The following is a 23,996-nucleotide window of genomic DNA, read 5'->3' on the forward strand; positions in this document are numbered from 1 at the left end:
TTTAAAGCATCGTTAAAAGGTGTTCAAATAATAAAGGAAGGGCTTTAATAGCAGCGGGTACAGCTGGTCCTTTGAAAGAGTCTGCACTCCTTGCTGGCTTTCTGTGGTTGGAACAAAGTGCTGGGGGCCAGGATAGGGACACAGCAGCCCCAGGGTGTGGGGGGTGACCCCTGGGTGTGGGAGATGACCCCTGGGTGTGGGAGATGACCCCAGGGTGTGGGGGGGTGACCCCATGGCGTGGGAGATGACCCCACGGTGTGGGGGGTGATCCCAGGGTGTGGGGGGTGACCCCAGGGTGTGAGAGATGACCCCAGGATGTGGGGGGGGTGACCCCATGGCGTGGGGGGTGCCCCCAGGGTGTGGGAGGTGACCCCACAGTGTGGGGGGTGATCCCAGGGTGTAGGAGGTGACCCCAGGGTGTGGGGGGTGACCCCACAGTGTGGGAGGTGATCCCAGGGTGTAGGAGGTGACCCCAGGGTGTGGGGGGTGACCCCACAGTGTGGGAGGTGATCCCAGGGTGTAGGAGGTGACCCCAGGGTGTGGGGGGTGACCCCACAGTGTGGGAGGTGACCCCACGGTATGGGGGGTGACCCCAGGGTGTGGGGAGTGACTCCAGGGTGTGGGGGGTGACCCCATGGCGTGGGAGGTGACCCCAGGGTGTAGGAGGTGACACCAGGGTATGGGAGGTGACCCCAAGGTGTAGGAGGTGACCCCATGGTGTGGGGGGTGACCCCAGGGCGTGGAGGGTGACCCCACAGTATGGGGGGTGACCCCAGGATGTGGGGGGTGACCCCAGGGTGTGGGGGGTGACCCCACGGTATGGGGGGTGACCCCAGGTCCCACTGGGGTGACTCTGTTCAGGGAATGACATTGTACCTGGAATTCTCTCAGAATATGCTGAGCCAGAAGGGCCCCACAGGGATCATCGAGTCCAACCCCAGGGCAAAACTGAACCAAATGTTTCTGTTACTTTTATTTCTTGTCTATACTGCAAAGTTAAGTTCTTAAGTCGCTGTTTGGGAGTGAACAGGACAGTAAATCCTGCTTTTTTCTCTCTGGGAGGGAATAAACTCCAGCAAACTAAGCCTCACTCAGCAGCATCACTCCGTATTTCACAGCATTTCACACAAAGCCTTTGTAAGCCCTTGCCCACCCATCTCTCTCTTTTCTGGAAACACCCAGTCGATGGTGATGCCACCCGCAATTCCCTCTCTCCTTGCCAGGTTTCTCCCAGCCGTGCCCGGCACCTCTCGGAGCTGGGATGCCCCCGGGCACCCACCGGCCCCCGGGCAGCCTTTGGTGCCCGTGCTGTGCCACAAACTCCTCACAAAGGTCTGTGTGCCAGCACAGGGGTGCCATGCGGTGCCCGCTGCGGGGCTGTGTGGGGCAGCTTTGGCGCAGCCCGTGCGCGCTCCCTGCGCGCTCCCTGCGCTCCGCATCCCGCATCCCGCATTCCGGCGGCGCTCGGGAACGCCGCCGCATCCAGGAAAGGAGACCCGGCGCTCCGGAGAGGCAGCTGGCACGCCCGAGGTGCCAGCCAGCTCCTGCCCACGGCTTTCCCCGAGCCCGGCTCCGCTCCTCCCACCCCCGAACGCCGCAAGCCCCAGCGCAGCGGCTGCGGCAGCGGGCGGGGCGCGCACCGGCCCCGGGGCCGCGGCGAGAGGAGCCGAGCGGGGCGGCAGGTAGGGAGGGACGGAGGGATGGAGGGAGGGATGGAGGTAAGGAGGGAGGGAGGGATAAAAGGCAAGGAGGGAGGGAGGGAGAAACGGGGGTATTTAAGCAGCGCCGGACTGGGGAGCCGCGGTGCGAGGAGAGGAGGAGAGGGCGGTGCGGAGCCCCGGAGCGCCCGCATCCCGGAGCGCCTCCAGCCTCGGTGTTCCCGCATCCTCGGTGTTCCCGCATCCCGGAGCGCCTCCATCCCCGGTCTTCCCGCATCCCGGAGCGCCTCCTTCCCCAGTGTTCCCGCATCCCCGGTGCGCCCGCATCCCGGAGTGACTTCATCCCCGGTGTTCCCGCATCCTCGGTGCTCCTCCATCCCCGGTGTTCCCGCAGCCCCGGTGATCCCGCACCAGGTGCCCGCACGGCCCGGTGTCCGCGGGCAGCCCCCGCCCAGCCGGGCTCGCCCAAGGGCACCGCGGCGGAGGCGGTACCCGGAGCATCCCCGCAGCCGGGACCGGTGACCTTGGCCCGGCGGGCTCGGTAAGGAGCTCGGGAAGGGGCGCAGGGGGAAGGTCCGGGAGCGGCGGGGACAGCGGGGCAGCCTCCGGGGTTTGCTCTGTTCTGCTTCCTTCAGGGTAGTGGTGGCGTTTCAGGCAGACCTGCAGCCTTCAGCAGGGTCCCTGTGGGCTTAAAATGCTCCCTGCTCGTGGCTGGGGGTTGGAACGGGATGAGCTTCAAGGTCCCTTCCAAGCCAAAGCATTCCATGGCTCTGGGACCTGTTGCTGCAGTCAGGGATGGGCAGAAGGTGTTGCTGCTGGGAGAATGGTTTGCCTTAGCAGGGGTTCACTAAACCCAGAAATCTGAAGGCTGAGAGGGGTGATGGAGGAGGGAAGGGGATGTGCTGCTCACACCAGTGTGCTGGAAATACTGCTGGCAGATGTTTGCTCTTTGGTTTCCTTAGACCTGCTGGGGGCTCCCAGTAATCCTGCAGTGGGAAGCAGGTGCCAGACCTACCTCCCTGTTGTATAAGCAGAGCTGGGATGGTGGGGAGGATAATCCCTGCAATAAATGCTCTGCTTAGTCAGCACAAGGTACTTCATGGGCTGTGGATTTTGGTGTTTTAGGAACTGGGATGCCTGGTTATCTTTTACTCAGGAATATCACAAGTAAGGTACAGATAACTCTGTCTGGAGAGCAACTCCACGAGTGCTTGGAGTGATTTCCAGATGGTGCAGGTTTGGTGGGACACTCTGCTTGGCTGTGTCCATGCAGAGGGGAACCCACCCACTGCTTTTCAGGGGTGTTGCAACTTCAAAGAGTCTTGTCTTGCCCTGCTGTCTGACTGGAGGATTCCTGGTGTCTCCCCTCCAAAAATTCAGGGTGGCTTTGCTTTCTCTCCCCTCATTTTTGGGATACTCTGTATCAGCAGCTTCCTGTGGTTCAAGTTGTTTGCTCAGAGCACAGAGTGGCCTGGGAGGGAACCTGTTCCTTGCTGCACACGTGGGGTTAACTCAGTTCTGTGAAAAATGTCAGTCTCCCTTTTTATTTCTTATCTGTTGCGAGGATCTCCCTTCATTTTTTTTCTTTTCTCGCTTCATTTTTCCCTTGCTGTGGTGCAACTCTGCTTCCTTCCATTAGATCTCACAGGAGATGCACTTGCACAAGAGTTTTTGTCCCTGTTCTCCACCTGTCATAACTCTGACAATACTCACCTTCTCAGGTTGCATATAACCCAAGAGCAGCTTTATTTTCAGCAGCTTCAGAAATGACTCAGAGCAAAGCAAAGTCTGATTAAAATAAGAACTACAATTGAAAGTAAATCTTTTTTTAGACCTCAGACATCTCAGCTGTTTTAACAGAGTGATGGGTCTACACAACCTTCTGAACTTTAAGGTCTTTGAAGTCCTCTTGAAGGATGCAAATGATGTCCCAAACCTCACAAGGTTTGTCACCAAAAGCAAAGCCAAACCCCCTGTAAGGTACTCCTGGAAAAGTTCTTTGAGAACTTTCCATTTTTGAGTATTGACAATTCAAACCTGGTGCTGATCTCCAGTCCAAAATTGGAGGGGTTTTTTGGGAATCAGTTGAGTTCAAAACCATCAATGTCCTAAACTGTCCCTGAAAACACAGGGAAAGCTTTTCCTGGGATTTCAGCTTGCCAGTTTACCTGTCTGCCCTGGCAGGGCTGCCCACAGCCAAGGTGCCAGTCCTGCCACAGGAGGAGGACTTAGAGCCCAAAACATGTTCCAGCTCAGGCAGCTGAAAAGGAAGGAATTTTGTACATCAACTGTAAGGAGCAGATAGTTATGTAAGGAAATGACTGAGGAAACTTCAGAGGAGGGAAGAGCACAAAAATTGTTGAAAAATTAATTTGGCCTTGGAAGAAAATGGGACAGAACTGCTCCAAGAATGTTGTTGTTACAGAGAAGCTGCATCTCTTCCTTCCTCTGCCTGAGCAGACACAGGAGAGTGCCCTGATAAATCAGCCAGCCTGCAGAGTTAGGGGGAGTTGATTTATTTGGAGATGTGGCTTTGCTGGGAGCAGCCTAGAGGTTGTGGGGAAGGCAGGAAATCAGCCTGAAATTCCACTGCTTTCACCTGCTGTGCTGCCTGAGTGGCTGGGAGCCTCCCTCCAAAGGAGGTCCCTGTGGGTGCTGCAGATGCTCCTCTGCTCTCCCGAGGGTCAGCAGTTGGTGCATCACATTTAAAATGCCCTCCCACATCACTGCAGGCCATGAGACACTGAACTCACCTGAGGGAGCACAGGCAGGAACCCCCTGGGGGTCCTTCCATGCAGCTGCCAGGAATCCCTGTGCTCCAGGCAGAGATGCAGCCAAAGCACAGCCCAAAGCACTGCTTGGGAGCCCAGAAGAGCTGCTGGAGGAGCAGGGATGTGGCAGCACGTGGGGATGAGGTTTGGGTTCAGAGCTGGGCACCAGGAAGCTGGGCCAGACTTTGTGCAGGTGTGGCATTGCCAGCCTGGGAGTGTTTTGCTGCCTTGTCCAGAGTCAGCAGAGATAAAAGGAAGTCTTCCTGAACAGCAAAAGCTCCTGGGTCTTGTGTGCATTATGTAACACTTGGAAGAACCCAGACAGCACCTCTGTGCTCCCACTGAGGGCAGCAGGAAGGAGGGTTAGTGTTTGAAGATGAGGAAGATGCTGGAGATCATCCTCCTGAGCAAGGGAAAGCAGAAACAGGGCTCAGAATGGAGAAGAGGAGGCTCAGAGGTGACCTCAGCACTGTCTGGAACTTCCTGAAGGGAAGTTCTGGCCAGGTGGGGGTTGGTCTCTTCTCCCAGGCACTCAGCAATAGGACAAGGGGGCACGATGGGCTCAAGCTCTGCCAGGGGAAATTGAAGTTGGAGAGCAGAAAAAAATTCTTTGCAGAGAGAGTGCTCAGGGATTGGAATGGGCTGCCCAGAGAGGGGGTGGATTCCCCATCCCTGGAGGTTTTTCAGCTGAGCTTGGCCGTGGCACTGAGTGCCATGATCTGGTAAAGGGACTGGAGTTGGACCAAGGGTTGGACTCGATGATCTTGGAGGTCTTTTCCAACCCAATCCATTCTATGATTCTGTGATTCTATAAAATGCTCTTCTGCCTTACCCTTTCCTCTCTTGAAGTCGTTTTCCACTCCTGGAAGAACTTTGTGCCCAGAAAGCCCCACAGGCACAGTCAAACCATGTTCACTCACATACAGAATGTCTGAGTCATGTAGAGCAATAAAATTTCCCCAGCTCAGAGCTCTGTCCTGGTGTTGCACAGGACATGTGTAAGAACTTCTACATTTCCTGGAGCACAGGAGCTTGGCACCACCAGCAGTGTGTGCCCCAGTGTGCTGAGGTGCTGACTCAGGAGGATGAAAGCTGAGGCAGGGACTCCAGAGACTGACTGCCTCACTGCTGCTCTGCACTCCACAGTTACAGGTGGGGGTTATTTATTGAGATCTGTGTGTCAGGTGGTGCCTCCTCAGTGGGAGCTGTGCTGGGGTTGTTGTTTCTGTTCTTATTCACATTTATTGAGATCTGTGTGCCCAGTGGTGCATCCTCAGTGGGAGCTGTGCTGGGGTTGCTGCTGCTGTTCTCATTTATTGAGATCTGTGTGTCCAGTGGAAGCTGTGCTGGGGTTGTTGCTGTTCTCATTTACTGAGATCTTTGTGTCCAGTGGTGCCTCCTCAGTGGGAGCTGTGCTGGGGTTGTTGTTCTGTTCTCATTTATTGAGATCTGTGTGTCCAGTGGTGCATCCTCAGTGGGAGCTGTGCTGGGGTTGCTGCTGTTCTCATATATTGAGATCTGTGTGTCCAGTGATGCCTCCTCAGTGGGAGCTGTGCTGGGGTTGTTGTTCTGTTCTCATTTATTGAGATCTGTGTGCCCAGTGGTGCATCCTCAGTGGGAGCTGTGCTGGGTTGGTTGCAGTTCTCATTTACTGAGATCTGTGTGCTCAGTGGTGCACCCTCAGTGGGAGCTGTGCTGGGTTGGTTGCTGTTCTCATTTACTGAGATCTGTGTCCAGTGGTGCATCCTCAGTGGGAGCTGTGCTGGGGTTGTTGTTGCTGCTGTTCTTATTTACATTTATTGAGATCTGTGCCCAGTGGTGGACCCTCAGTGGGAGCTGTGCTGGGGTTGTTGTTGCTGCTGTTCTTATTCACATTTATTGAGATCTGTGCCCAGTGGTGCATCCTCAGTGGGAGCTGTGCTGGGGTTGTTGTTGCTCTTCTCATTTATTGAGATCTGTGTGTCCAGTGGGAGCTGAGCTGGGGTTGTTCCTGCTGTTCTCATTTACTGAGATCTTTGTGTCCAGTGGTGCACCCTCAGTGGGAGCTATGCTGGGGTTGTTGTTGCTGTTGTTCTCACTCACATTTACTGAGATCTTTGTGCCCAGTGGTGCATCCTCAGTGGGAGCTGTGCTGGGTTGGTTGCAGTTCTCATTTACTGAGATCTGTGTGCTCAGTGGTGCATCCTCAGTGGGAGCTGTGCTGGGGTTGTTGTTCTGTTCTCATTTATTGAGATCTGTGTGTCCAGTGGGAGCTGTGCTGGTGTTGTTGTTGTTCTCATTTACTGAGATCTGTGCCCAGTGGTGCATCCTCAGTGGGAGCTGTGCTGGGGTTGTTGCTGTTCTCATTTACTGAGACCTTTGTGCCCAGTGGTGCACCCTCAGTGGGAGCTGTGCTGGGGTTGTTGCTGCTGTTCTCATTTACTGAGATCTGTGCCCAGTGGTGCACCCTCAGTGAGAGCTGTGCTGGGGTTGTTGCTGTTCTCATTTACTGAGATCTGTGCCCAGTGGTGCATCCTCAGTGAGAGCTGTGCTGGGGTTGTTGCTGTTCTCATTTACTGAGGTCTTTGTGCCCAGTGGTGCACCCTCAGTGGGAGCTGTGCTGGGGTTGTTGCTGTTCTCATTTACTGAGATCTGTGCCCAGTGGTGCATCCTCAGTGAGAGCTGTGCTGGGGTTGTTGCTGCTGTTCTCACTCACATTCCCTGCCTGGCATTCCCTCCCTGTGCAGACAAGCTCCAGGGGGCATTTAGAGGTCCCTGGGGAAGGGCTGCAGTGCCCTGAGGGTTTCTGCCTGCCAGGAGGGCACGGGCAGCTTTCCTGGAGCCACAGGAGAGCAATAGAGGAACAGGCTGAGGGTGTCCCTGGGATTCCCTGCCCTAATTGTCTCCTCATCCAAATTTCTTCCCCACTGCTGGTCCACAGGACCTGCATTTCATTCCTTGTGCTCTCTGCTTGGTGCTCACTGAATAAAACATTAAAGGCACTGCAGGATGGGCTGGGGATGGGAATCCCTTATGGTTCTGTTGCACTTGGAGGTGCCTGTCTGCATAAAATCAGTGGGCACATCCCAGTCACGTTGGCACCAAGAGGGTGCCTTGGATAACTCATGGAGTTGTGAGTTACAGCAGAACAAACCCACTAAACACAATAAAATTACAGATAAATAACCTGCAGAAAGGATTTATGTTTCAATACCCAAGGGGGTGCCTACCCATTCCTTTTCTAATAGCTGAAATGATTTATATATCAGATGATTTAAAATAATTACTGCATTTTGCCTTGTTGCACCTGCCCACCCGTGGGTGCTCAGGGGGTGGCTGGACTGGGAATCTCCTCCGGGGCTCAGGGTTTTATTTAAGCTTCAGCATGGAGCAATCCCTGAGGATGCTGCAAACCCCCCCACACTCCTGCTTCTGTGCAATTATTCAGCAAATGGCCAATTGTCAGCTAATTAAATATTTGCATTTGGGGATGGATTGGCTGTTTGCTTGTTTTTCTTCTTGCCTTGTCCCTACTTTCTATTCAAAGCATCATCCCTGTGGAATGGGGCCACCTCCACTTCTGGGAGTTGTTTTTCCCACTCCAGATAGACCTAAATATAAGTTGGAAACCCTTTTTCTCTGTGTGTGTAAGTGAACCAACCCCTCCTTGCTGAGGGTGGGCAGGTGTTTTTCAAGCATTCTTTGGAAACCAGTCTATCCCAGTTCCCCTGCAGGAATGTTCCTTCCCACAGGAATTTCCCAGCAGGTTCTGTCCAGCCACGGGTCAGAGCTGTAGAATCAAAATATGAACAGAATTCCCTCAAATCCCCTTTGCTCAAAGCATAATTTCCATATTAAAGTACCCACACTGGCATCTTCGGGTTCCAGCTCCCAACTAGCCCTAAGACCAGGTCATTAATAAAGCAATTTTTGAGATTAGACATGCTCTGAAATGAAACTTGGGGTATTTGGATGCTGATTTATCTTTCCAGCTGCCCTGATCAGAGACATGTGTCAACAAGCAAGAAAATCAGGCAGGCACTTAGAACAAGAAAAGCTGCTTTACAGGTTTCTCTTCTTGGGTTTGTGGTTTTTTTTTCTTTTTGCTTGGAGGTGGAATTGCTGAAAATAATCTGAATGTTGCTTAATGGCTTGAGCAGCTGAATTCTCTTCGTGTCACTCATAGCTGGCAGTAACAGTCCCATGGCCTCTGGAAAGGCATTTCCACAACACAACTGAAGGTTTAAATTCAGATTTATAGACATAGGAGTGTTAAGTTAAAAAGAGCAAATTATCTCCTGCTCTGGAATGTTGGGAACTGAGGAGTGAATAACTCAGGACCCTTTCAGCTCAGAGTGACAACAGCAATATAATAAAACACAGCAATGCTTCAAAAGGCAGGTGGAAGCCTCTCTAGGGTGAGTACTGTTTGAAACACAGACTTTTTTAGCCTCAAAAAGTTTGTGTAGTGATCTGCCAGTCCCTTTGATTATTGCTACAAGTGATTTGGGTGTGAAGCTGCCTGAGACCTCTGGGGCTGTGGAGCTTTGGGCTGTTCCTTTTGCTCCACACTGAGCCCAAATGAATGAAATTAGGGCTCCTGCACAGAGGGCTGTGTGGCACAGGGCACTGTCTCTGATTCCCTGAGCAGCTGGTTTAGGATGGCTCTTTTTCCTTTATAAATTATGCACTGGAATGGCATTATCCTGCACCACTCTGGGTGTTGCTGCATTTCTGCTGCTAACAGAGGAGGTCTCTGGGTGGATAAATGCAGTGAGAGTGTGTTAGTGGGGAGGACACTGTAATTTACTGTTTGGCTTTTACTTATCTCAGCCTTTATGGTTCATTGGGAGACCACAAAGCCTCTCAGCTTTGTTCTCCCTGGTACTCCAGGGTGTCTGAGTGCCTGGGGATGGAGCTGTGCCCCTGCACCCTGACCTGGCACAACCAGAGCAGCACAGGCTGCTCTTTGTGGTGGAGCTGAGTGGAAACACAACCCCCGAGCTGGAGAAAGGGTGACAAGGTCTTTAGTTAACTCAAAAGGGCTGCTCATCATCTTAATTATTTCATCCTTTATTCATCTCTCCCTGGGAGACAGCAGTGAGTGCTGGTGCTGAGGCTGCAGCCTGGCTGGGCATCACTCCCAGCAGCCTGGGGGATGTTTGTCCTGCCTTTGCTGTCCCTCACCCCAGCTCTGCCATGGGACACCCCAGTGGGTGAGCAGCTCTGGGAACCCAGAGCCTCCAAGGCAGGATCAGCAGGTAAAGTTTACCCAAGGAAGGTATGAGTTTAACTAGCCCAGCTATAACCCCAGTGTAAACACCTTCATCCCAGAGAGTATCAGAGGGCCCTTATCACTCCCCTTCCAACCACAGAGGAAAGGGCTTAACCTCTTCATTGAAAAATGCTGCTCTTTCTGCAGAAGGGCTAAATGGAGACACTTTGGCCTCCCAGGGGGTCACAGTTTGCCAGCTGGGCCATTTTTATTGAAGGCTTTGCAGTATTTACAAGGCTTTAATGCCTCTCTTGAGTTCTGCCATAAAATAAATTATCTGAAAGGAATAATCTCCCTTTCATGCCAGGACAGGAACCAGGGGTGGCCTTTCTGCCCAGCCTGAACCCTTGCAAGGAAAGCTGCTCCCAGCAAAGCCAGTCACTGCTAAACCTACAATGGCAGTGATCTGTCCTCCAGGATCACTGTGGGCAGTTTCTTGGTCCAGGGGATGTGCTCTGGGAGATATGGGAGGATGGAAGTGGAGGAAAGGAACTGCTTTGGGAGAGTTAGAGGAATAAAGGATATATTGGGGAAGGTACTGATGGTTGGAAGACACAGAGGGCTGGTGGGAAGGAAGGGCTGGGTGGGTGATGGGGCAAGTACAGAAAGTTTTCTGCATAAAAATCTAGGCAGGGCCACCTTCCAGTAGCCCAGGTAGCTCCAAGTTCCATCCAGCCTGGCCTTGGACACTTCAAGAACTGACAGAGCTTCACCAAGTGCGGAGCTCACCACTGTTGTGCTGTGCCCCAGAGGCTGCTGATGGCACTGTCTTGTTTGACATTTACCTTCTGTAATGATCACATGTGCTGTCAGACTCGACCTGATGGTCCCCACCCCACAGCTGGTGGCAGTGGTCACTCTGCAGCCCCAACCCAGAGCTCCCTGTCGTTGCAGGTCCCCTCAGAACGCCGAGATGGACGTGAAGCGCGTGAGGGACTATCTCCACTGGCTGTACTACCAGTACCTGCTGGTGACCTGCAGCTACGTGCTGGAGCCCTGGGAGCAGTCCATGTTCCACACCATCACCGTCACCGTGGTGGCCATGGTGGTGTACACGGCCTACGTCTTCGTGCCCATCCACGTGCGCCTGGCGCTGCAGTTCTTCTCGCAGATCTTCGGGGCACAGCCCGACGGCGCCGCGCCTGTGGGCAACTGAGCCTGCCCCAGCCATGCCCAGTGGTGCCCAGCTGTGCCCAGCGGCTCCTGCAGCCTGGGGAATGGTGTGGGGGTTATTCCAAGCACCTTGGCACAGCTTGGGGAATGGTGGGGGTTTATCCCAAGCACCTTGGCACTTGGGACACGGTTTTCTCGTGCCGCACACGGCTTTGCTTCATCTCCAGAGCTGGGGAGCAGAGGAGGGCACTGAGGTGCTGCCCCTCTTAAAGCAGCACAGGAAACACACCCCCTGGAATGCCACTTTTACCTCATTTCAAGCAGCTCCCACTTCCAGCAGCGATTTAACCACTGTGGCATGTGCAGCCCAGCAGAGACTGATGGCCGAGAGGGCAACACACACCCACAGTTCTGCCTGCACAGCCCGGGGGCAAAGCCCCCTGTGGCTGCTCTGACCAGAGAACACAAAGAAATGAGAATATCCAGCAGGATTGCAGTGCTGATCCCTGGCTGGTTATGGACTTCTGGGTTTTAATGGATGGGAGAGGAAATTAGAAGAGAAAGGAATAGGAGGATGAACCGACTTCTTTGCATCTAAGTTGTTGCATCTGTGTTCAGATGGTCTAAAATATTTTTTTTTAAGTACAGTATGTAATCCAGCAGGTTAGTGAAGATGGCAGAAAGAAGCAAACCCAGCTCTGTTTCAATGCTCTGCCTTCTTTGGTAATACCCAAGATCTTTCCTTTCTGCTCCCACTCCCCAAAGCAGGTGAAAAGCACCTTTCTGCTTCCTTTCTGCTCCCACTCACCAAAGCACCAGGGGAAGATGATCGAGAAATCAGAGTGGAAGTAACATTTTAATACCCGCAGGGAAGTCTGAGTGCTTAAAGAGATCCCCTTTGTACAGAAGAAATTAGATTTATTACCCTTGCCTGTGGGGAGTTCCTGGCACAATGAAAGGTTGTTTGGTTTTCACACTGCACCTCAATCAAAGGTGAATGCCAAACCATAAATTACAGCCACGCAGTGCATGTCTCGAGCAGCTGATGCTGCTGTTCTTAGAAGTGACAGGGGCAAAATGTAAATAGCTTTCAAATGAAGTTTGCACAGTTATAGGATGTAAAAAAACCCTCCTAACTTCTCCATCCAGCTGCAGTGGGCCCCTGCACGCTTCAAAGCACAAGTCTGTTTGGAAACGAAGACATGTGGTGAAGGTTGAACAGATCTGAACATGTGTATGCAGTTTTTTCAGATAAAAATTAAATTTTATTCTTCTGAAACGACATTTGGGTGCCTGACTCAGCTCCTCTGTGTTTTCTGTTCATTCATAAATATTCTGGATGTGTGTGGGCTGGGCTGACACTGTGGCAGACAAACCAGTTTGTAGTAAATATTTTGGGGTGAGGTTGGAGAGCTCCTGAAGCGGATTAAGTTTGAACTGCCATGTTCACCCTCACTGGTGCTCCAGCCCAAGATTTCCTGTCTCTGGGGGTGGGGAAGGGAAAAAAAAAGCCACTGATGTGCTTCAATTTAAGGCACTAAATACCTGTGTGTGCTGGTGGCACAAGGGGTTGGTTTGGGTTCAAATGATGCCAAGCTGTAATTGCACTGCCAGGGATAACCAGAGCACTGGGGGAGAGGGAAAATGGCAATACCTGTGACATTTGCTATGAAAACAGCCTGTAAAAATAGACTGAAAATACACTAAATTAGACCAACAGTTACAATCCAAATGCTGGAGGTGAAAAAGTGAGAATATTTACCCTGCAAATCGGGGCTTGAACCAGAAATCTTTCCCAAATTCTATCCTTAATTCTGCTTGTTAACCAGACCAGATGATGACTGAAATGCTGGGGCACCTCCTCATCAGTGCAGTAAGATTTTCTGTTCTAATTTCTCAAACAGGGGACTTCTTTCCCATGAAATCCAACACAACTCACCTGCTTTTTGGAGGACAAGGAGAAACATTTATTAAGGTGTGCAAGGGCTGGCTCTCCTGTCTCCAGGATGTTGCCATTCCATTGGAATATTCCATTGAAACATTTCACTTCCAGCAAGCAGAACAAGGGAATGCCTTTCTTCAGGAGCAGGGATTGCCTTTGCCCTCCTGTGGTGGGATTCATGAAAGCCCTTTTCTTCTGGAGAAGGGACTGGAGCACAAGTGCTGTGGGGAGAGGCTGAGGGAGCTGGGGGTGTTCAGCCTGGAGAAGAGGAGGCTCAGAGGTGACCTCAGCACTGTCTGGAACTGCCTGAAGGGAAGTTCTGGCCAGGTGGGGGTTGGTCTCTTCTCCCAGGCACTCAGCAATAGGACAAGGGGGCACGATGGGCTCAAGCTCTGCCAGGGGAAATTGAAGTTGGAGAGCAGAAAATAATTCTTTGCAGAGAGAGTGCTCAGGCATTGGAATGGGCTGCCCAGAGAGGGGGTGGATTCCCCATCCCTGGAGGTTTTTCAGCTGAGCTTGGCCGTGGCACTGAGTGCCATGATCTGGTAAAGGGACTGGAGTTGGACCAAGGGTTGGACTTGATGATCTTGGAGGTCTTTTCCAACCCAATCCATTCTATGATTCTAATCTATGATTCTATGATTCCTTCCTGTGCCTGTTCTCTTTGTCTGGCTTTGTGGGAGGGGCAGGAACACGAGGGAAACAGCAGCTTTTTGGGAAGGCTCCTCCAGCCTTACTCAACTGAAAACTTTTCTTTTTGAGGGAGTTCTTCAGCTTTACCAAATTCTAAAGGTTTGAGGCAAGAGATATTCACTGGGAAGGAAAGAAATAGCTGAAAACAACCTCTGTTAAAGATTTTCCCAACTCCTTTCACTTCTCCTCACTGCTGGAATAACTCTACCTACCTAATATTCAAAGCCAGTGGGTTCCAGCAGGAGACTTGAAGGCATTTTTGGCACTCAGCAGTGAACAGAAACAGCTAAAAGAGAGAGGAGGTGAGATGACACTTTTGACAGCCTGAGACCACACCACGGCTTGGGAAACTCTGCTCCAGTGCTGGAATCCTTTTCCCTGGGCATGAAACCATTCCTACAGGATGGAGAGGGGTTTGAGGAGGAAGGAGGCTCCTTTGGAGCTCCCAGTAACACCAGTGTGTCCAGCAGATGGGCAGCAGCTCTGTTGTGAGGAGGATGATGGCAGGCCCCTTGGCAGTGCAGTTTTTCCACCAAAAAAAGGCCAGATGAAAGGACTGTGTAAGGATAGAACCAATAATCCAAGAGGGGAAAAGCAGGAAGGGAGATGACCCAGGTCCAGCTGCACTGACCCAGAAAGTACAAATGCACCATTAATTCAAGTGATGCCCAACGTGGGGGCTCAGCTGGTCAGCACCAAACCTCTCAGCTTTAAAACTCATTTGCTTCATTTCATTGCAGCAAAGCTCCCATTTTCCTGCCATAAAGGTTTCCCAGCCAATTTCATGGATCACCTCCCAAATCCATTACCAGAGGTGACTCCACATGGACATGGCCAGACCATGAACCTCCAGAATGTTCTTCCTGAAGCCACTCAGGGCAGCCTTTACTGAGGCTGTTCCAAACAGCTCCCCAAGGGCGTTCTCCTTAGTGCTGGTGCCAAACCACCACCTCAATGTCCAGTTTCCATGAAGTCCAGAAAATTCCCCATGTTTATGAAGTTTTGAAATCTTCAGGAAGCTCCAGTATTTTTTTTTAAGTTTTATAATTGCTGTGAGTCAACCATAATTTAGGGTTCTTGTTTTGGATGTGAATTTAGTGAGAAAAAAGAAAGTTGTGGGTTTTTTCACCATAATTTAGGATTCCTCTTTTGGATGTGAATTTAGTGGGGAAAAAAAAAGAAGTTGTGGGTTTTTTCTCCATAATTCAGGATTTTTGTTTTGGATGTGAATTTAGTGGGAAAAGAAAAAGAAAGTTGTGGGGTTTTTTCACCATAATTTAGGATTCCTCTTTTGGATGTGAATTTAGTGGGAAAAAAAAAAGAAATTGTGGGGGTTTTTCTCCATAATTCAGGAATTTTGTTTTGGATGTGAATTTAGTGGGAAAAAAAAAGAAGTTGTGGGGTTTTTTCTCCATAATTCAGGATTTTTGTTTTGGATGTGAATTTAGTGGGAAAAAAAAAGAAAGTTGTGGGGTTTTTTCTCCATAATTTAGGAATTTTGTTTTGGATGTGAATTTAGTGGGAAAAGAAAAAGAAAGTTGTGGGGTTTTTTCACCATAATTTAGGATTCCTCTTTTGGATGTGAATTTAGTGGAAAAAAAAAAGAAGTTGTGGGTTTTTTCTCCATAATTTAGGATTCCTCTTTTGGATGTGAATTTAGTGGGAAAAAAAAAGAAATTGTGGGGGTTTTTCTCCATAATTCAGGATTTTTGTTTTGGATGTGAATTTAGTGGGAAAAAAAAGAAAGTTGTGGGTTTTTTCCTCCATAATTTGGGATTATTTTTTGGATGTGAATTTAGTGGGAAAAAAAGAAAGTTGTGGGTTTTTTCACCATAATTTAGGATTCCTCTTTTGGATGTGAATTTAGTGGGAAAAGAAAGAAAGTTGTGGGGTTTTTTCTCCATAATTTAGGAATTTTGTTTTGGATGTGAATTTAGTGGGGAAAAAAAAATAAGTTTGGGTTTTTTCACCATAATTCAGGATTTTTGTTTTGGATGTGAATTTAGTGGGAAAAAAAAGAAAGTTGTGGTTTTTTTCACTTAAAATGGTTCGTGCCATTATAGTTAAAAGTAAAAAGGGCCTAAAGTTTTTATCAAGTGAAAAATGCTATTAATGTACTTTTTAGAAAGATTTCTAAATCTTCCAAACCAACAAGTTTAGATCATCAGCCAACAACACCCAAAAACTGCAATGCAGGAGAAATGTGGCAGCACAGAGAGCCCTCTCAGAAATTCCCTACAAATAAAACTGGTGTGGAAAGGGAAGTGAACCCACCAGGAAGGTGGAGAGAAACATTTGCAAAGATACGAAGTGACAGGACAAAGGGGGTGGCTTCAAACTGCCCCAGGGCAGGGTTGGATGGGATATTGGGAAGGAATTCCTGCACAGGCCCTGGCACAGGTGCCCACAGGAGCTGTGGCTGCCCCATCCCTGGGAGTGTCCAAGGCCAGGTTGGAGGAACCTGGTCTAGAGAAGGAGTCCCTGCTCATGGCAGGGGGTGGAAATGGATGATCTTCAGTGTCACTTCAACCCAAACCATTCCAGGATTCTGTGATCTCCATGGTGGGAAGTTTCTGCTGCAAAGGGCAGATGTTGTCCTGGTCTCCTTGTGAATGCCCACATTGTCTCCATCTCCCTTCACCTCTGCCCAAGGCAATGCTCCATTTCTAGAGTTTAATTCCCTAATTACTTGGAAATTAGGGAAAACAACCCCAGCTATTGGAGCCATAGTAAGAGGCAGAGCAGGTGCAGTCCCAGTGAGCAGAACCACCTGGACTGCAAATCCCACTGTGTGAGAGGGAAGTGGGACAGTTCTCACAGCTCAATTACTGCACCCCCTGGGCACAGACATTGCCAAGTGCCCACGTGCCAAGCTGAGCACTGCAAACTAAGGCAGAACAAGCTGAGTTTCAGATGAAATATTACTGAACTTTAAGTCATTTTCTCATAATCACACAAAAACATCCAACGTTGCATCAATGGCAGTGCTGTCCTCTCAAAGGGCATCAGTGGATCCCCACCCAAATCACTTGAATTATTTCCTCCTAAAACACCAACCCGTGGCTGTATCAGCAAGTTCCTGGTGTCCTGCCACCAGCTGGAAAACTGGGAAGTCAGTAGCAAAGGAGGACTCCTGAAGTACAAACCCTCAGCTCCTTCAGCCACATCAAACCACCCAACAAACTTGGTGCAGTCAAAGGAATCAAGGGAGTTGAAATTACTGAAATGCTCCAGTAAATTAATCTACCTTAAGTCTCAGGCAACTGAAAATGCAGGTGCTATCTGTGTTTGTCACCTGACAAAGCCTGTCATGTTCCTGAGCTCCCCCAAAGGCTGGATCTGAGCTTGTCCCACGACTCCATGGGGAAGAGGGAGAATAAAACAGGTTCCTCTTCACTCTTTGCTACACACAGGAGGCAAAACTCAGCCTGAATGAAACCAAGGGGTTCAAGGCATGATCACCTCTAATACATTTATTCCTTAGACTAAGCAATCTTTTGCTTGAATTTGAGGAGCCCAAATTATGAAAAGACCTCCAGGCAACTTGCATGGAACCTCCCTGGCTGGGAGGCTCTGATTCACAGGTGCAGGTAAGAATTAACTCAGAATTCCCATTCCTCATCATCCCTGCCTGCTCCACCCTTATTGCACCAATTGCTACATCAGGACAGGTAAGAGCTGATAAACTCTGCTGATTCTGGTGTTTCACTACAGGATAACCAAGGCCTTCTTTCTATTAGAATAAGCTCCAAGCTGGAAACAGGCTGTAGAAATCACTTCATGTGGCCTGATATAAGTTACAGCCCTCCTTGATTATCAACACATATTAATCTGGGTTTGAAAGTGAAATTAAAAAGATGCCCATGTACTCTTTGCATCACAATATGGATCTTATTGCTGAGGTGTGCTCAGGCAAGAGAAAAAAAAATCAGGAACCAGGATGAAGAGGAGAATGGAAATATCTACATGATGAAGAACAGGGAAAATCTGGCAAATCTACAGGAAAAACAATGAGATTCTGCTTTTCTTACACTGACTGAGCAAAGAGGGAGGAAATGGAGGTCAGTTGTGGCAGTGTCAGGAATAGATATATTGTCAGCCAAGGTGCTGCTTCCCTTTTTTTTATGGCAGCTCCTATCTCTGTTCCATCCTCATGGAGTAGATCAGAAATACCTCATTATTTCAAGGTCATGCTCAAGGATGACTTACACACCATGAATATTTATGAGCTTTTGGTATTAAAAAAAAATGAACAGGAGGAGAAAATGCAGGTGAAATGCACATCCTGAGGATTTGGACACAAAACAAGGCTTGGAATAAGCACCCTGACATGGAGAGAGAGCTGGAATGGGATTGCAGCAACATAATTAAAGCATGGGCAGCACCAGCCTCACCCAGCAGGCTGGCAGAGCACTGAGCTTCTGTCAGCTCCTGGTGTTCCAACAGCCAGAAATTGCACAAGACACAAGCCTGGTAGCTCACAGACACTAATTATCTGCCAAATGCACAGAGATTGAGTGATTTATGAGGCAACAGCTGGAAAAAAGATGGTGCAAAGTGAGTCAACAGCTCCAGCTCTGGACGCTCCGGTGCCTTGCCTGGGGGGAGGATGGGATGTCCCAGGGACTTCACTCCAGGGAAGTAACACAGCCCAAGGAGCTTTCTCCACACCACAGATGGCTTCCACTTTGCCTTCCCTTTCCAATATTCCTCCTCACATGAGAGCTGAAGGCACAGCTTGATGAAACCAGGTAGGAATGAGCCACTGCTGAGGTGTGTGCACCTGCCCCCAGCAGTTTGTGCTGCCTCACACGTGGTGTGGAGACACATCAGAAATGCCAAGGGCTTCCTGTGCTCCAGCCCTTCCCACCTGGCCACAGGTGACTCACATGCTATCCAATAATCAGAGTATTTTGGTATCCCCAAGCTCTTCCTTAACACAGATGCATTTTGGTGGCACCAAAATATGTCAAAGCCCCACACCCAGTTCAGTACCAGCGTTTTATTCAGAATTGGATATTGGGAAGAAAATCCTTCCCTGTGAGGGTGGGCAGGCCCTGGCACAGGTGCCCAGAGAAGCTGTGGCTGCCCCAGCCCTGGGAGTGTCCAAGGCCAGGTTGGACAGGGCTTGGAGCACCCTGGGCTGGTGGGAGGTGTCCCTGCCCATCTCAGTGGGGTTGGAATCTTAAGGTCCCTTCCAACCCAAACCATTCCATGACTCTATGACTTTATGAATTACCACACCCTCTAAAATCCACTCCATCCACCACCACAGGCCTTGGAACTGAAATAAGCATTTTGCAGCAGCCCTGGGTCTGTGGCTTCTTTTCCCCAAGAAATCTCCAATAGCAAAACGGCCTCACCAAGATCTTCTTTCATATAAATGCAGATCCTTCTAAATAAATAATGAACTGCAGCCTTGGGATCAGCTTGGGAAGTTTCCACTCCCTCACACACAGAGTGAGCTCTGGTTTTGCAACGTTCTGGCTGGGCAAGACCTGCACAGACACCTTTTAACATCCATGTGTCAGCCCTCCATGTCGTGCATGTGCCAACAAGATGGGAGAGGTGGAAAGAAAAATCCAACCCACTGCCATTGCTCTGTCTCTTCCTGAGCATTTATCTCCATGAAGAATTAGAAAATGCAGATGCCATCAGAGGGGACTGTTGCAAGCAAAAGAAAATAATAAATATATAAGGAGAAAGAGCAAAGTGCCATTATGTTTATACAGCCTGGTACCTCAGAGTGTCTTAGGTTGTGATGATTCATGCTGGATGTTCAAGGGGTCTGGAGAAGCCCTGGGTGGACCCTCCTTCTCCTCCTCCTCCTCCTCCTCCTCCTCCTCCTCCTCCTCCTCCTCCTCCTCCTCCTCCTCCTCCTGCTCCTCCTCCTCCTCCTCCCACATCTTCCTCTCCTGACTGTTTAAGCAATCTTCAGTTATCAGTCCATGGTCTCTGGCACGAATCACCTACAATCACACAGGTTTTAGTTCTCAGGCTCTTTCTGCCCCAGGTTCCTCTGAGTTGGACTCTCTTGCAGTCCTGCCCTGCCTCAGAGGGTTATTCCAGAGATACAGGGCTGGCAGGGTGAGTGCTGGAACATTCCATGGCTTGCTGAAGGAGCCATCAAGCCTGGACAGCACAGAGGCACCCAGACCTCTCCCTGGCTGTGCTCTGGAGGAGGCTTGGATGGAGCAGACCCCAGGCTGATCCAGCCCAGTGCAAGGAAACCCACCCAGTGCTTTAGGTTTCCATCACCTTCCCTTTCCACCCTCTCCAGCTGGCTCCACGTGGCTCCCTGGCAAGGCTGGAGCACTGTATCCATTTAGCTGAACTCCACCAAGTTCTCCTTTCTTCACTCCTCCTTCTCCCCTCCAAAACATCCATGTCTGGCTCTTCCATCCACACTAAAACACAGCTCCTGACCCCACCACACTCCTGTCCTCTGCTCCCACCCTCAAAAGCAGAGATGGAGGCAGGACAAGAAGAGCACACCCCAAAGGACAAGAAATACAAGTTGAATTTTGGTGGAAGTTCACTGAACACCTTTTTGCCCTTTTTTTTGTGGTTTTGTCTCCAGAGTGAAGCAAGTCTAGGAAATAAATGTCAACAATATCCATAATTTTTATGTACAGGTTTTTAACAGACACAATGTGCAAAATATTTTAACCTGTAAATTGCAATTCCCACAGAATCCCTGAACAGCTTGGGCTGGAAGGGACCTTAAAGATCATTTTGTGCCAAGCCCTTACCATGGGCAGGTGTGAAGCTCATATGGAGCCTCATATTCTCTCATAAGAGAACTCAAAGTGCCAATACCTGAAAATATAAATTCTTGAAAAATCCATTCATTTTACTGATATCAATGTCCAAACTTGACACTGGTGTGGACCCTCTCCCAGCAGATCCATCCACAGCTCAGCACAATCCACCCTCTCTCCAGGTTTCCTTGAGCTGGTTAATGGGATGAGATTTTTTTTTTTAATGGGATGAGATATTTTTTTAATGGGATGAGATGGTTTTAGCTGACATGAAAGATAACAAAAGGCAAGTGCAAAGCAAACAGCTACTGTACAATAGTCTCTAAGATTCCTGTCGTGTTCTGATGAGCAAATATTTACCTTTGTAAAACAATGATTTTGTCAGTCTGAGGTTCAAGTCTAGTGCATCCTGGTACAGGCAGCAAACACACCAGGACTAAAGCAACACCTCCTGGCTGCTGTCCATGCCTTTCCTTAAAATTAAATCTTTGCCAGGGCTGGTCGTGGTTAGCAAGAAAAAATAAGCTGAGATGTTTGACAAACACAAGTGGGGAGCTGCTGAAGGACAGGAAGTTGTCACAGCAGGATTTTCCCTTGAAATACCCAGAACATCCAATTTCATAAAATCAGAGAATCCCAGAAGGGTTTGGGTGGGAAGGGACCTTAAAGCCCCTCCAGTGCCACCCCTGCCATGGGCAGGGACACCTCCCACCAGCCCAGGGGGCTCCAAGCCCTGTCCAACCTGGCCTGGGACACTCCCAGGGCTGGGGCAGCCACAGCTTCTCTGCCCAACCTGTGCCAGGGCCTGCCCACCCTCACAGAGAGGAATTTCTTCCTCATATCCAATATAAATCTAATTTCACAAATTTGGGATGTCTCCTTGTTCGAGCTGCTCAATTCAAGCAACGTTATGGTTTGGGTAATATTGATTTATAGAAGCTACTAAGAAAAATTCCCCTGTTTCTGCCCCCAAGACAGGCAGAGCAATGGTTTTTAACAAGTTCCAGGAATTTAGGAGGTAGAGGATGCCCTTCAGCACCAAAATGCCCCTGTGCCTGTGCTTGTGCCTGCTCAAACCCAGCAGATCTGCCTGTGGCTCCCTGAGCATTCCAGCTGCTTCAGCAAGCCTGGGAATTCTCCCCCTCTGCTGACACAGGGCAGCATTTCCTGCCTCTGCCCCCTCAGATATTCCAGAGTTCTCCCTGCCCTGCATCAAACACGTCCCACAGCACATTAAAAGGAACCCAAACCACAGGTATTTGTGCTGTGACGAAGCTCATTAGAGCTGATGATGCAACGTTTCATCTTCTCATCGGCTGCAAGTGGAATGTCACAATCTCCTGAGCCCTGTCCCAAAGCCATTTTAAGGGAGTTTCCTTCTGGCTCCCTTTGTTCCTGCCTCTGAAGCTCAGCAGGGATAATGTTTGTGGCTCACACTATAAATTGAGTTGCTAATTGGATTCCTCACAACAACCTGAAGAAATAGGCAAGGGCTGGAAAATAATTGGAGCATTATCCCAGTAAATTTAGTGCAGATGAACTCAGAGAAAGCAGCCCCTGGAAGTGGCATGTCCCAATGGAATTAGTTGATGTTCTTCCATTCATATCCCTCCTTGAGACCACAGAGGACAAGCTGAGCCAGCAGCCCAGGGACAGCTCTGTCTGTGCTGCCTTGTGGAATTCTTAGTTTGCAACTTCCCAGCTGGCAATCCATGAAAAGTAAGGAAAGCCTTGCTCTCCCAGAGGGATTGCAACCTGATTGCAGCCTGAACTGGAAGCTAGATCCTGCCTGGAATAAATGTGGGAGCTGGGAGTTGCCCTCTCACACACAGACCAGGCACAATCTGTTCCTGCCCAGGGATGTCTCCTGTGGCATCGGGAGCTGCTGCCTCCACCTGGAATCCTTAAACATTCCCCTTGGCCACAGCCCTGCCCTGAATTCCCCACTCCGAGCCCTGCTCACAATTCTGTTGTTTGGTCTCTGAAGGGGAACTGCTCCATTCCTCTAAATTATTACATGGTGTAATTAGGGAGAAGAGCAAAATTATCAGGAGTGTGGGAATGCTCAGGCCCTCAACAACTAAAAATACTGACGAGGTGTCACCACAACTGAATTGGCATCAGTAAAGATCATAAAGCTGTTCCATTGTTATTGCACAGCCCTTCCCATTCATCCTGTGGGTGCTGTGACTAAAATCCTATCATTAAATGAGGGTATTTTTATTCATTAGTGCCTTGGAGGTGCTGGATGTCCTGGGAGCTGCACACACAGCTCTGAATCCCAAATTCATCTTGGAGTGAATATTAAAGAAAGGTGTCAAACAAGGCATTTCCTTTGTTCTTCAATGTTTGAATGTTCCATTTCAATGTGCACAGCCCAGAGCAGAGCAGAACCTCTTGGGGAAGGTCAGAGCAGCTCCACCTGCACACGAGGTCCCAGGAGCTCCTTAGGTACCTTTGGCAGCTCCTTCCCTGCATCCAGTTTATGTGAGGGAATAGTGACCTCAGGTGTCTGTTAAATTAATCACAGGAATCCCTTGCCCATGAATTTGTCATTCTGTTGTTCTAACTGACATTTCTACTGAAAATGAAGCTGCTGGGAGGTGTTGTCATTGGCACAAACTCTCTCCTGGCTCTTCTGGCCTTGGCACTTGAGCTTTCCTGGAATTATACACAGCTACCTACACTTATTTTTAACCTGTTTTTAAATGGTGTTAATTTTTTTTATTTAACCTACATTTAAATGATGCCCTTGCTTTTCTTGTGGATCACACAGATCCTTTTAATGCTGCAAAAAATGTGACAGTAAAGGCAGAAAATTCCTGTATAAAATAAATATAATATTTAATACTCACTGTAAAACACAAGAGGGAAAGATAAGAAATCAGTGTAAACTTACAAGCTTTACCTAAGGGGGAGATTCAGGCAGATAAATTCATCAAACAGCCTTTTTTTTTGCTTTTTTTGCTTTGTCTGCTCAGATTTCTACTGCTCAGGGCTGTGCATCCAGTGCAAGGACCATTCCCAGGGTTGGGAGTTTCCCCAAGGGACAGGAATATGCAAAAAAATTATTTATCATAAGTAGCCATTCACACCTTTAGCAACTGGACCCATCCAGAAAATAAACAGTCACTGTTTCCACGTCCACAAATCATTCTGGTGTCTGGAAAATAAATCTGAAGTGGAAACTTTTCTATTAGGATCAAAATCTCCTCCCAGGGACTTCACAGAAGATCCGGCTCCCATAAATGACAGGCTTTGTCCTACCCCTCTCGAGAGTCTCCAAGTGACAGCCAGGAATTCACAGAAAGTGTATTATTTCATAAATCAAAGATTGAGTGATTCATCAAGGCTTGAAAGTAAAAACTACATAACACCCACTGAGTGGTAAAAGTTCTGAAATGAAACTTCAGTGCAGAGAAACACTTAATTTTTTATCTTTTTTTTTTTGCTTTTTCATTTTCTTTTCTATTTTTTAATAATATGGTTGATTGTCTCCAGAGAGGTCTGCAAAGAAACTTCATTTCAAAGGAGCAGAAAGGAGTAACAGTCTGTGAACACAAACAACCCACCAAAGGAAAATGTGCCAAAGAAGAAAAAAAAACACATCAGACAGTTCGACAGCCTGTGATTTTCAGTCCCAGCTCTTCCCTTCCATCAGGGTATCACCACATTAAACAAATCCCACACAATGTGTTGATGCAATTCAGCTCTGCTTTTCTCCACCACAACTGTAAACGTGCAGGAAACAAGTGCTGATCCACAAGCAAACCTTGGGATCACAAAATCATGGAATCTCAGAAT

General features: G+C 49.2%; 1 protein-coding gene across 4 annotated transcripts; it reads left to right on the forward strand.

The window, feature by feature from the left end:
• Positions 1-1,576: 1,576 nt before the first annotated feature.
• Positions 1,577-12,080, forward strand: SPTSSB (serine palmitoyltransferase small subunit B). 4 transcript variants are annotated; one of them, XM_071566813.1, is made up of 3 exons: positions 1,780-1,945; positions 1,980-2,199; positions 10,578-12,080. In XM_071566813.1, the coding sequence occupies exon 3, from the start codon at positions 10,597-10,599 to the stop codon at positions 10,837-10,839; it is 243 nt and encodes an 80-aa protein (XP_071422914.1). In that variant the 5' UTR covers positions 1,780-1,945; positions 1,980-2,199; positions 10,578-10,596; the 3' UTR covers positions 10,840-12,080. The 4 variants fall into 4 exon arrangements, with proteins under 4 accessions (XP_071422911.1, XP_071422914.1, XP_071422913.1 ...); XM_071566810.1 differs by lacking the exons at positions 1,780-1,945; positions 1,980-2,199 and adding an exon at positions 1,577-1,682; XM_071566812.1 differs by having other exon boundaries at positions 1,780-2,199.
• The last annotated feature ends 11,916 nt before the right edge of the window (positions 12,081-23,996 follow it).

This window comes from Pithys albifrons, chromosome 11 (genome assembly GCF_047495875.1).
Source record: "Pithys albifrons albifrons isolate INPA30051 chromosome 11, PitAlb_v1, whole genome shotgun sequence".
Lineage (NCBI taxonomy): Eukaryota > Metazoa > Chordata > Aves > Passeriformes > Thamnophilidae > Pithys > Pithys albifrons.

Bases quoted from the DNA above. Each gene is read 5' to 3' on its own strand.
- SPTSSB (XM_071566810.1), top strand. From the start codon at position 10,597: ATGGACGTGAAGCGCGTGAGGGACTATCTCCACTGGCTGTACTACCAG.